This window comes from Haemaphysalis longicornis, unplaced genomic scaffold (genome assembly GCF_048455015.1).
Source record: "Haemaphysalis longicornis isolate Haplotype H1 unplaced genomic scaffold, Haemaphysalis longicornis Haplotype H1 scaffold_10, whole genome shotgun sequence".
NCBI lineage: Eukaryota > Metazoa > Arthropoda > Arachnida > Ixodida > Ixodidae > Haemaphysalis > Haemaphysalis longicornis.
In genome coordinates, this window is record NW_027526204.1 from 145,147,241 (window position 1) to 145,161,214 (window position 13,974).

At 44.4% G+C, this 13,974-nt stretch overlaps 1 protein-coding gene across 3 annotated transcripts in view; it reads left to right on the top strand.

Annotated features, from left to right (window-relative positions):
- The first annotated feature begins 338 nt into the window (after window positions 1-338).
- Window positions 339-13,974, top strand: part of LOC144159581 (uncharacterized) — a 36,886-nt gene continuing 23,250 nt past the window's right edge. Inside the window, exons 1-4 of one of the 3 annotated variants that reach the window (XM_077691161.1) lie at window positions 339-858; window positions 2,498-2,692; window positions 4,456-4,722; window positions 8,658-8,780. In XM_077691161.1, the coding sequence (XP_077547287.1) occupies window positions 768-858; window positions 2,498-2,692; window positions 4,456-4,722; window positions 8,658-8,780 (676 nt within the window). In that variant the 5' untranslated portion in view covers window positions 339-767. Of the gene's footprint in view, window positions 859-2,497; window positions 2,693-4,455; window positions 4,723-8,657; window positions 9,002-13,974 lie in introns of those variants that run through there. The other 2 variants (XM_077691162.1, XM_077691163.1) reach the window with 2 other exon arrangements.

A 13,974-nucleotide genomic window follows, 5' to 3' on the forward strand; every position in this document is an offset into this window, starting at 1 on the left:
CGAGGCGCCCGGGTCGCATGAAGTCAGTCCCAAAACTGTGACGTGATACTCAAGGCGGAGCAGCACGCGTTAACAGCAGCCAGCCAGCCGAGCCCTGATGCCGGCAGTTTGAGGCGATGCGCATGGCGAGGCACTGAACGCGTCATGCTGATGCCGATGTTGAAAGGGTATCCGTTGTGAGGTTTCTCTTGCATGGAAAAATTAAAATTAACTAAAAAAAATGTTATCCTGAAGGGTTACTCTTAAACCGCCTTGGGAGATATCTCCACATACTAAAGAAGCCTTCTACATAGTTATCTCAGCGTTAAGATTTCGTGTCAGTGCTCCTTTAAATATCTCCAGGGGATCCCAATTCACCTGGATCTCGCTCTCCCGCAACGGCCCGCATCATTGCCCAGGTTGACCTTCCGCACATAAAACCGTAGAATATTTTGAATGCAAGTCGTTTACGACATAAGCTTGCGCAACAATGAAGTTATGACGTACAGAAAGGGGGCAGGCTCTATCATAACTGGATGCACTTGTTAGCATTAACCAGACAGAACAATATAGCTTGATCAGGAGCCGTGCAGCACAGTCAAACAATAAAAATTGCTAAAAAAATCCTTTGTATCGCAAGGGTATGGACGTGAAATGACATTTCAGTATTGTTTTGGTGGTTTGCGTAATGCTTTGAAGATTTAAGGGAGTGGGGCGAGGTAATTTGCAGTGAAATTTCCAAAACGTGAACTGTTGTCTTTTGGTTGTTAGCGTTTATTTTTGGTAAAATGAAGATGGTGCTTACAGAGAAACTGAAAGTGGTGCTAAGAAGGCTGCCAGCTGACGACAAGGAGTATTGGACAGCAAACGAGGCAACACTTAAGTCTTTCACTTTCACGTTAGGCTGTTGTTTTGCATTACTGGCGTATCTCAGGGGTTTTTGATAATGGCGTATTTTCATTGAATAATGCTCTGTAGTTTTGTAGATAACAGACAGCCTTAAAGTCACAAGTAAAAGTTCCAGCGTGTCATGTTCAGTTAAAAACAGCATTGTGTGATCAAATATTATCAACATTTATAGGATTCCTTGTTGGGCGAGTTGGTTCATGGCTTCAAAAAAATATCAACATTTGTTCGAGACTCTAATGTCATTCTTCCCCGGAATCTTTTCACCAGCACATGAATAGGTAGTCGGGTCCCAGATTTTCAAAGGTGTTGTCCAGAAGGCGGGGGAGGGAACCGAACCCAAAGATGGCAGTGGGAGAAGGCGCATGACAATAAACGAGCAACGCAAGTGTTGCAACTTGCAAGCATCAAGTCAGAGCAAATCTTAGGGCTCAGAGCAAATGGCCAGATGCATTTGTCAGAATTTCTGTCTACCTTACACCGTGGCTGACCCTACAAGACACCCTTCTTTTATCTCCCGTCTAGTCTGATCAGTGGCGTAGTTTTTAGTTACATTGACAGCCAGTCGCATTATGTTCATACCAATGTCAATGTGTCTTGGACAGTTGTGCTATAAAAGTCGTCGAATAAGTGCGGTTCTCACGGGCGTGAAAAGAATCTTATTCCAAGAGCTGCAGCTCTTTCGTTTCCGTAAAAATTGAGAAAAGTAGTGTTATTACTTAAGATTTTCAACTAGAAATAGGTAGTTGTAACATTTTGTAACGTGGATATTTAGGACTTCTACTTGATTATATTTCGGCTGTTTGCGTATAACTTGCCCTTCAAATTCAGAACTTTCTGAGTAATTTACGCATAAAAGCCGTAGTTATCACACCTTCATCGCCTGGAGGTAGCTCGTAGAAAAGCTTAGTGGGACAATGTGTATTTACAAGCTTTTTTTATAGAACTATATAAAACCGTGTTGCGGCAAAATATCTCATTTCTGATTGTCCAAAGGGACAATAATGAAGCTACGTGCTTTAGGTCGTGAGAGTTTTTTATTGCTTAGTTATGTTTGTATGCAGTAGAATTCGAGCGCAAGTCAGCCGTTCGAAAAATTAAGGTGACAGCCTTTTTTGTCTCGTTGGAAGGTTGAACCCAAATGACCGTGGTGCTGGCACAAATGGTGCAGTAACCAAAGTTAAGCCGTGTATGAAAGATGATTGATGACTACCACAGTTTATAATTGATTAGTGATTGATAGCAATGATTAGCAAGGTGCGGTTAAGACGGTTAAGATAATTAAAATGAGTTAGGATGGAATAATGATTCCTTAGTTATTCATAGTAATGATTACCAAGGTGGAAATAATGTGAATTAAGATAACTTGAGGTTTATTAAGATTATTTAGAACAGTCTAAGAGAGATTAAAATGAATAGAGATGGATTACGGGAGGACTAAGATGAATTATGGTGGTTTAGGAAAGATTAAGGAAGGCAAAAAAGCATGGCGGCTGTGTAAACGTGTATAACAGGTACCCGTTACAGTAGCACTCAAGGCTTCTGCCTTCAAGGCACGAAAAATGACCACAATGTCCGGAGAAACGTTTTGTCTTGTTACCTGCACCTACAGCCCAAGATCCTGAGGAGTCAAGTCCTCCGTTGGATTCCACTGGAGGCAAAAACAAATTGGTGGACCAGTCAGGAGTAGAGAGTGGGTGCCCTGCGGTGTACAGTCCAGGTGACATCCGAGAATACTGCTGCCCCGAGTGTCCGTTCACCTCAAAGGACAAGACTGGCATGCTGAGCCATGTCAAGATTCATGCAGGTGAGAAATTCTTCCCGTGCCTTGTCATACATCATCTGTACAGCGAGAGAGAGGCTTCGCGGCTTTTGTTTGCTCTGAGACTAGAGGAGGACTCGTAGTTTTTTTGTTTATTCGACAGTGAAGCACTGTGCAGCAGTGCATGGGCGAAAGGCGACACTTATGATCGCTTGACTAAGCCTGTAGGACGGCTACGCAAGACACGCGCTGTATCACTGTAGTTCAAAATTACACAAACAACACAAATTATACAGCTCGCATACCAGAACAGAGAGTTTTTATTCAATGCAAAGAAGGATTACCTTGATATAATGAAAACAAAATCGTGTACATCAACAGTTCTAGTACACGTTTAAAAAAAGCACGAAAACAACCAACGGGAAAAGCATGAATAAAATGTTCACGTACTTGCAGATAAATGAAGCCATGTACACCCTGAACGGCAAAGTCAAGGATAAAAGGGGAAGCTTACTAGTGTATACGATACTAGTATCGTATGCACTCGAGAAACATGACATTAAATTGATTTTGAAGCACACGTCTGAGCGGGATTCATCTATAACGTCGTTTACTCGGGTACGTTGCTTAACAAGATTAGGAATCTTCCAAGCCAAAATTTTCTGTCATATTTGCCTTCGTTCTCTGTTTTTTAAAGCTGGTATGCCTAAGGTACTGACATTCATGATCTGCATACATTAAAAAGAATAGGTAAGATCATTTTTACTTTTGGGAAGAAACTAGTCGCATTTTTTACGAGACATAAATGGATAGAGTCCGAAGCTGCCTGAAATAAGGGCACATAGGTTCATACTTTGTTAGGTTTCAGATGAAACGAATTCCTTTTTTCTGCACGATGTGAAGAATGTTATAGTTGGTTTCAGTGAGCTCACCAAACTAACTGACAATAGTCCATTAATGAGTGAAGAGTAGTCAAACAAAACTGGCATTCAGATGTAAAGGTTGCAGCATATGAGGCCTGTTCAACAGCTATATAGAGCATGCGATCTCGTGTCGTACAACATTTACATGAGATGTACGCTTCAGGTTTTTATGAAATTGCACACCAAGGTTTTATTTGCAGGAACGCGTTAAAATATTTGTGTTTGAGAGGTCACAAACAAACGACAACTGGTTTGTTTATAGAGGAAAACAGCATACATTTTGTTTTATTGATATATAATTTGAGCTTGTTCGCATTTAGCTAATTCAATCACATTTGAAGCGTATTTTAGCTTTCCTTATAAGAGACGTCACGCCATCAGCTAAAAAACACTGTTGTATAGGCGGCATGAATGCCGCCTATACAATAGTGTTTTTTAGTTTGAATCCTGAATACCCGAGTTGGCCAATGGAAGAAAAGGCAAATTGGCTGTGAGACACCACCTGCACCATCTGTCTACTTAACAAATGAACGAGCATGCATATTTTGTTCAGCTTCAAATGACATCAGGCTACATCTGCCAAGAAACTTCATACACTTCACAAGCACTCGCTGTGGCATTTGGGAATGAATTAATGTGCTTCCGGCATAGTTACATTTTTCCAGCTGAAAAGACAACTGCTTTTATTCCTGTTTTTTCTACGCAAATGTGGAGGAAGCAGTGATCCGGGTTTCAGTAAAGGCAACGCCTTTGTCTTTTTTCAACCTGTAAATATTTATAGTTCTTTAGCGCTCGTTTATGTACTTGCGTTCCTCAAAACATTGTACGGACACAACAATTCTACTGCTCATGGCAATTTTTCGTTCGTATCTTTCCTGCTTGCAGAGCTAGTGCAGCAGGCTTTGACTGCTCTGCAGAGTACGCCACCTACTGAAATGAATGTCGACTCTGGCGACTTGCCCGTGGAAAGTGATGTCCGCTGTGAACAAGGCGCTGGCACAACATCACCCGTCAACAAAGAAGGGGCCGGGCTGCCGAATTCAAAGAAACCCAGACGCTCCAATCTGCCAAAAATCTACTCCTGTTCATTCTGTCCACATAGGTCGGCAGACAGGTCTAACCTGCATAAACATGTGAAGAGATTTCATTCCGGTGAGTAACTTTCTAGTTTGTCATCTTCCAAAGTTTATTTATATGGTACTAGGTATTGTGGGTGTGCAACAAAACCAGAAAATGATCCTGACAGATCTTCAATAATATTTTTAGTGGAGGGGGGAAAGGGCGTATCTTGAAGGGCCCATGTAGAAAAAAAAACTTTGTTCAGCTTGAAGGAACGAGGTTTTGACCCTTCACTCAACCTTGTTCCAACCGCAAAAGGCATTTTTCAACAAAATAAAACGCAATAAATATCGAAAACCTTCAAATGTTACGCACAAAAATGCAGTATTGGCAGGAGCAGCGTAATTAGGGATAGCACTAAAAACGCAATTATCACTGTTATCTGCAAGTTAGCATTCAAGCGATGTGGATAAATGGAGCTAGGGGCCCCAATGCAATCGCATGGGCAAAGAGACGGATAGACAGAATAACTTTTTCTGCCCACAGCCGGGACGGTTAGGCCGGCGACGTCTTCGCCATCGTCCATTGGGCAGCAGGGCCTCTTTCGTTTTAAAGACGATAGTCTTTCTTGGGCTACTTGAACGAGCAAATTTTGTTCTGTCTGTGTGTCTGTCTGCATGTCGGTCAGCCAGCCGGCCAAACTGAACACGTGCTGCTTTATAGTCTTATATACTCTCAGCCAAATCTGAATCTGTAAGTGCCGTTTTAATGTTCATACTTGTGAACATTGTTGAACAAGAACAAGACATTACGCAAGTATCAGGCAGAAAATCAATACATGAGTAATATTTGCCGTGTTCCTTTATTAAAAAATTACGCGTTCTTGCTTTTTACGATAGCAAATAAAATACCGCATCAACTGCAGAAAACCGTCGCCTGCTGTTTCCCGCGCAACCTGGCGGAACTAAAAAAAATCAAGCGGCAGCAGCAACGAAAGGTTGACTAGACGTTCAGCTTGAAATGCTCGTGGAGTAGGGAAACGTGGTTCTATAAATGTCGTAGTCGGGTGCCTCAATTCACGCGCGTCTCCGCCGTACGGCAGCGCTGGCATCGAGGTACCCGACTTGGAGCAGGGGAACGCGGTAAATTTAAAATGACTTGGGCGAACCTCTAGCGTGTTATCTTGGAAGGAACGAGACGGGAGGGGAACAGCATGAGAGGTGAGCGGGAAAGAGAAGGAAGGGAGGCATTTACTTGGCAGGGGCGCCAGTAGAACATCGTCTTGCGTCGACATTTGCAACGCAAGGAGCAGATACGCAGCCAATTTTTTCCTGACAGTGGCTTCGGTCGGCGAACGCCAATCGCATGAACAAGATTCTGTGATGTCTCAAGGAAATCGCCATTAGGGGCTGGGGCGTCGCCACTGGTCTTAAAGGGACACTTAAATGACTTTGTCGAACTTTTGTTTTTTTTTTGCATTGCATTGACTGGCTCAAATAAACGCACTTTTCATTGGTTATCCAGTCGATGAAAGCAGTGTTTAATTTAAAAATCCTGAGAGGAGGAAAAATACCATGTTACATTTGCGGCGACCGCAACCTTTTCTTTCCTCCATGACAACATCTAACAGCAGTGACGCGCATTCGAAATGGGATGTTATTGGACGATATCAAAGATTTGAATTCTAACCAGTTTTGGTTTCGGTTCTATGAAGCAGTATGCTCGGCATCCAACGTTATCGTTGGTTCTGCATTCTCGATATCTCAGGAATCGGCATGCCGTGCTTTTGCCATGTTGTAGGCTGTACAATGGTCAGATAAGCCTTCCAGAGCCGTTCAGAACCGTAACGTTCAGTAGCCGAGGCGTATGCAGTGAATGAACGCCCCCCGCGTCATCGGACGGGCTCAATAACGAGGCGCTTAGCCCCACCTTTGGAGCTTGCATGGCTTGTAGCTGTGTCGCAAGAGGCGTGTTCGCACGAGCCCGACAGTCGGCTGGTTCGAAACTGTACCAGCAAGCTGTCTGTGCTTCCGTCATCACCACGCGAACGAGAACTCGCCAGCGCATCAGTGTCAGTCTGCACGCGTTCTCTGCGAACTCGCTGGTGCAGCAATGAAAGTTTCAGCCCAAAATGATGAATGAAGTATAGAAACAATATCAAAGTACAAAAAATCAACTTAAAAATACATGCACTATCGGGGATTCCAACTTGATTTGGTGATATTGACCACTCGGCGAGATCTGACTGACATCATATCCGTCACGGAAATGACATCGCCAAAAAAACATTCCATTGACGCGGATGCGCCTGGATTTGAACCACAAATTCTTTCGCCGCAAAGGGAGGTACGAAACGCGCTACCGACTCCGTCACGGAAATGACATCGCCAAAAAAACATTCCATTGACGCGGATGCGCCTGGATTTGAACCACAAATTCTTTCGCCGCAAAGGGAGGTACGAAACGCGCTACCGACTGCGCTATGAGCAAACGCGTTAACGGGACGACAAACGCGACTTACATCCTTCCCTTCAGATTGTGCTGCCGTGTAGCAGAGGCGAAGTGAAGTAGTTCATCATGACGCTAATGAGCGCCGACAGTTGGCGCCTCGATGCCAGCACCTACGTGTGCGGGGAACGCGCAGCGTAAACTACGGAGAAGCTTGCAAGGCAACGACGGCGGAGTAAGATTGGTAAAATCGACGCCGACTTGTAAATGTCGAGCTCGTGGCACGGTCTGCTGCTCCTTTCGCTGCAGCACACCGTGTGTTCACCAAACGATTCGCTAACAACCCGTTTGGTTTCGTTCGCACGGACGGTTTGCGAGGGCCTGTGGTTTCAGTCGGACTTACGCAATGCTCCGGCCCGTGAAATCCAGTGTCTAACGTTTATGCGTCTAAGGGGCCATACCGATGAAATATAAATAGCGACGTGCAAGTTCATATCAATGCACAATAAACATTCAGCTGGTCCTGTGAAGGCACATTTCACTTTCGTGTTTTACCGGTTCCTACCGAAGAAGGATCAACCACTTTTTTTCTTGATCACAGTGCCCTTATTCATTTAACAAGTTCGACTGTGAGGACAGCTTCTTCATCCTCATAAGTTGCTATACGAACTGGTCTCAACATTCGGGTAATAACCGGGCTTTTATGGGTTCTACTTCAATTTGCTCTTGTATGTATGAAAGAATGGCGTCTAGGTCTGCATGGCCTGTCTCATCATTACATGCTGGGCGTTGTTTCCTTGCTTATGTATACAACTCGTCTTGATACACTGCGTTGATACAATTCTGGTTGGGCACAATGCTTGTGTGGGTGTAAGTGTATCGGGTGATGGCACAAACATTTACATGTGTAGCGGTTCTTACTGAGATGAAATTGGAGTGTACACTCTACAATAGCAGACCGTGAGTAAATTACTGGAAAGGTACCTGGTTTCTAGAGTAGATCATCCTAGTCGATATCTTGTGCATGGCCAATTGGGATTTCAGTAGTTGGCAGTGAAAGTGCTAGAAACGGTTGATGCGTCTAAGGTGCCATACCGAAGAAATAAATAGTACAACGGATTGTCCTTGACAGTTGCTGTTTTGTTAGTAAGATCACCCCAAACGAGTTTAGGTTCATCTGCCATGCCTGAAGTTTACAAACTCGTAAACCAGAAACTAAACGCTCAAAAACATACACGTTAATTCTATGAAGATTAACTTGAAGACTTTCGGGGATGCAATAAGTCACCGTCTGATAATATTTTATGGGTTGCCAATCGAGTATCTGGAGAAGTTACTAAGGCTGATAAACTCAAAATAAAATTGATTGTCGTTTCAGCTTATAGCTCACTATGAAACAACCAAAAATTGGAACGAAAAAAATTACTGCTGCATGCCGTGCTTTTCGTGCCGGCTGTGCGCTCCTATTTACAGCTACAATAGATTTCATAGTTCAATTTATCATGCTGGCAAAGAACTAATGAAGTTATCATTGCATAATTTTCTGTTTTGGTCCAATTTCCTACTTTCTGTCGGATCAGGATTGGGCTCCAAGAATGGAAGAGCAGCTGCACACCCGGGCCGGAAAAAAACGACTTCGAGTGTACCCACTGTATCGGACCAAAAGGACGCAGCATCCAACGCTGGCAGTAGTCACAGCACTGGTAAAAAAGCACTGAAAAATTCTGGGGAAGTTGACAATAATAAGACAGTTGTTGGCGGTTCTGCTGGGTGGAAGCGGTACTCGTGTGAATACTGCCCCTACACTTCAAATACGAAAGCTCGCATCAGCGAGCACACTCGCACGCACACAGGGGAGAAACCGTAGGAATGCCTTACCTGTTCCAAAACATTCGCATACAAGAATTATCTAACTGTTCACATGCGAGTTCACACTGGCGTGAAGCCATATAAATGTCCAACCTGCTCGCGCGAGTTTGCTCACAGGCACACTTTGATTCATCACGAGCGCAGTCACACTGGCGAAAAGCCCTTTGAATGTCAAAAATGTTCAAGCACCTTTACTCACAGAAGTAGTTTGGCTTACCACTTGCGCGCCCACGCAAAACGAGACAGAGAATCCCGCGTAGAAGAAGAACCTGTGAGCAACGCTGCAGGATCTGCGCTCAGGTGTTAACGCATATAGTCTAGAGGTAGACATGCTCTCCTACTCGCGCTACAAATAGTATGTAGCGACACCATCGCCATCTTCATTATGAGCGGTTCTTGCCCGGCTACGTCAGTGGTGCCACGCACGACAGACAATTGGAACGCGACTCAGCAGCTGGGCCGGGCTCGTTCTGGCCGGGCCTATGCGACCTCAATAAATGTGGGAAGCCGCATCCGCTTCACGCCTGCTTCCTACAAGTACTTCGCCAGCCTAGACTTGCATAATGCTTAAATATACTTTGGGACCTCCTTCTGTACTAACATCAATAACGCGCTTTGTATTGTAAACCAAACATTTATTGAATAAACCTTGAAACCTTGACACAGTATCAAGTTATCTCAAATATAGTTAGCCGTGAGCCTGCGTGCGCAGACACAGCCCTTCGATAAGACGCATGCTGCATCTTTCGACGGATATGAATAAGCTCATGAAAGTGAAGTTTACCGTTGCGGCGTATATTTATTTGAGGCGGCCATAGATGAGTAAAGGCGCCTGTTGTGATGTGCGACAGGAGTCGCTTTTAGGTGTGTAGTAGTGAGTGATTTGAGTTTTTCAGTTTTACAGCAAAAGCTGGGAAGAGCGTTCATGGGCAGGCATGGCCTCCCTGCCTTCAAGGGGCAGTGGTCAACCGTGACACGGAAGTAATGCGAGGCCACATGCCTGAAGTGGGCTGCATTGAATTACAAAATTGACATTATACATACGTGTGTGTCGGAGATAAAATGGTTTTATTTTTTTAAGCAATATTTTTGCTTGCCCCATTTATATTTAAATACGGCATTCACTTATAAAAATGTACTCAGAAGTGGTTCATAGGCCAGTTTCTAGGCGCCAGATCTCTGGGGTGGCACAGCTTTTAGCGTAGTGACACGCACGGATCTGCTTATAATTAACATCACTGCTGTTATCCAGTCATAGTGCAGATTTATCAAGTCTTGATTTTTTTAGAGACCATCGCAGCGGGCCATCTTGCATGTCTTAGAAAACGTGTAGTAAGCGCTAGTGGCATGATAAAAGTAAAAAGAGCAAACTAGCTAAAATGTGCAGAAGAAAGAAGTGATTAAACGAATGCAAAACTTGCGTCGCAGCGTACGGTTGGAGTGTCCTCACGCAAGAGCCGGCGGTATGCTAGTACAAGAGTAATCCAGATACTTGGATACTTGAGATATCGCGCACTTTCTTCATAGTAACTGACACTGAAGCCGCACAGCATTCTGAAGAGGATAAGGTTTCACAGTGCATCGGGAGGGAGGTTGGAAGGTCCTAACACAAGAGCATAAAGCAAGACCATACCGCAGAGTACACTCAGCCCTTTTACATGGCATTTATAGATTACGAGAAAGCGTTTGGTTCCGTACTCACCACAGCCCTTTTAGAACCGCGAAAAGACCAAGAAATCGAGGAAGCCTACATAAGAGTTCTAGAAAACATACATTAAGGTGCACGCGCAGGATAACCCTCCACAAGGAAAGCGGTAAATATCCGATCTTAAGGGGAGTAAGACAGGGATGTACCATCTCTCCAAAATTATTCGCAGCATTTCTGGAGGGGTATTTAGAAAGCTTGAGTGGAAAAACAGTATTAAGGATAAACGGGGAATACTTGAGCCATTTTAGGTTTGCATATGACGTAGTCTTTCTGAGTGGAACTGCAGAATACATGCAAACAATGCTTGAGGAACTACAATCAGAAAGCGCAGCCGTGGGGCTAAAAATAAATATGAATAAATCTAGAATCATCAGGAATAAACATGCCAAAAACGTCCTCCTCAGCTTAGGAAACGAAACGCTAGAAATAAAAGATTACAACTACCTCGGACAAACGCCTAGTGCTGACCCCAACCACGAGAGAGAAATCTGGCGCACAACAGGAAAATGCCAGGGAGCACTCGGCAAGCACTCTCAAATAATGAAAAGTAAGCTGCCTCTGTCACTCAAAGAAAAAAATTAGCAGTGGCTTATCTGGGCTATGCCAGGATATACGAAGGTTCAGCTGGTTATTCCTATAGGCTTCTTTGTTGCCTAGGGTTAGTTCAATATCATAGTTACTACTGCTAAAACGAGTTCCAATCCAATTCAATCCAATAAAATCCAGTCCAATCCTATCCAGTCCGGCCAAGTTCTGTCCAGTCACTGCTCCTCGCGGCAGCCCGCGGCTCCGGCGCAGCGTCAGCCTTGGCTACTGCGCAGCGGAGGCACACAGCTGGGCACGCACCGGCGACAGTGCGTCTGCCGCGGCTATGACATCACTCCTCTGGAATGCGCAGTCCGGCCAATCTGCAGACCTAATTCTCTACACACCCGCACTCCAATTGGATTGGATTTCCAATTTAATCCAATTCAATCCAATCCAAATCCAATCAAATCCAATGCTCCTCGCGCTTGCGCAGCACGGCCCTTCAAGGTCCACGCGAAACTGCTCAACCTCGGCCAGTGTAGCTTACGCTACAAAATCTACAACCAGTGCATACTGCCGGTGCCAAGCTGAAACTTCGCACCTTATTGAACAACTAGAAAGCAAACTTAGGTCGGCTCAACGGGCCATGGATGGAATAATGTTATGAATAACACTCGGGGACAAGAAATGAGCTACCTGCACCATAGAACAACCGAGAGTAAAAGATCTAGTTCAAATAAATAAAAAGAGATGGACTTGGGCTGGCCATGTAATGAGGCGAACCGACAACCGGTGGACAATTAGGGAAACAGAGTGAATAACAAAAAGGTGGGTCTAGAAGAAGGGTGAGGTCATTAACCCGATGGAGGGATGAAATAAAGAATTTCGGGGGTAAACAGTTTACTCGAGCACCGCAGGACAGGAGTGGTTGGAGGTCAAATGGGAGAAGACTTTGCCCTGCAGTGGACCTGAGTAGGCTGATGATGATGAATGAATGAGTCCATCTGACCAATCTTAAAACTCATGTTTAGATGCTAATTTCAAAGGAAAATTTATCTAAGCCGCTAACTTGCTAGACATTTTACCAGATAAGGTAAAATCGTCCCTTCCTTATAAGACAGTACTTTCTGGCGATATATTAGTTCTCCAGAAAGGCTTGTTCCGCTTCTCTCTTCCCACGCATAAGTCCTGCCACATGTGCTGCCACTCAAAGAGAGCTCCACGTTCACGTCTGCACCAATTTTACTTCAGTTTTATTTCGTTATTTGTGTTCTTTGTTCTTCAACTTACCTTTCTGTCCCTACTTCCAAAGTTGTTCGCGTGAAAAATATTAGTTTTTTTTTGTTGTAGCTATGATTTGCATGTATGGTTTCGACCAAAATGCATTTTGTGATCCAACTTGCTCAAATAAAGTATGGCAAATCAGTCCCCTTGTTGGTCCAAGTTTCCTTGCGTCTGGGTTATAGACAGTTGAGCAAATGGCGTCATTTTCCAATTATTTCCTTCACCTTCAAGACCAACTTGTTCTCTACGTTACCCTAAATCTTGGCCTCTGTTTTCATAACGTTGTATTATACACCAGCTTAGTTGGATACTCAGTAAAAAAACAAAAAAAAAAATTAGGTCTAGGATGATCATATTGCACATGTCATATCCAACGGCATCAGTTTTTTAGATTTCATAAGCGACCCGCAGTGCCAATGTAGAGGCGCTACTATATAATATATGGATACACCTCTCATTACTAATACTATCAATAGGTCCATGCATGCCGACAATTTCAAATGCAAACAAACGGTGCACATTTGCAACAAAACGCTAATGCAGAGTACAGGCAGAATCCTCCTATAATTTTCTGCTCACGAAACGCCGCCCGACAGTTGATATCGGGACAAAAGCTTCTGCTAGAAGCGCCACCTTGCGTAACCGAGCCACAAGCCACCGCCAGCGCTGAGATTATGTGCACACCGGTTCTGAAGTTTCGACGCAATTATGTGCATGCTGTTGTTCCTCTTGCCTTCCCTGTAACGTCATTGCATGAACGCATCAACACCGCAAGATAAAATAAGTCCAAACTGGATCCAGGGTCGACGATGAATCGGAGCCTGAGATCTTTTTACTTAAAGGAGCCATGAAGAGAAAATGCAAGTTGGTTTTATTCGAAAGATTTCGTGTTTTATAGTGCCCCCAGCGCTTGTCCGGATACAAACGGTGCTTTATTCACTGAGAAATTAAACAATTTAGGTTAAAATTTTGATTTTCCCGCTCAATCGTGCGTTTTCGTGGTCCCAAGTGACATCACTGAAACCGACCGCTCTGCAGCCTAGAGTACCTTCATTCACGCATCCGCCGTACAGGGCACAGACACGTATACGCTGGCGCCGCCATTTTCGGTTGCTCGCTCGCCGCCGAAGCAAGTCATTGTGTCAGAACCGCGCTAAAATTATCGCCGCAACGCGGTTTAATGAAGAAGTTTGAATCATATTGTCTGTTTCGCGTTGCTAGGTCTCGTGGGAAACGAAAAGAATAACGTGTTGAGCCCGTTGGCCCAATTGCGGCGGCACGGGACCGTTCAAAGGTTGTCTCCACCCTGTACAGCGGTGTCGGTTTGTTCCCGCGTTTCTTTACGTTCCGTAACCTAGATGGCGCCACCATACCGTGGCAAGCGTTTGGTTTGTTTTTGCCCGCATTTAAACCTGGCTTGTTTTTGTTCTGGGAGAAAATATTCGTTCCCTGAAACAGTGCTCGCTCGACAAATGGGGTCACGTAAGACACCGTTGCTTGCGTCAATC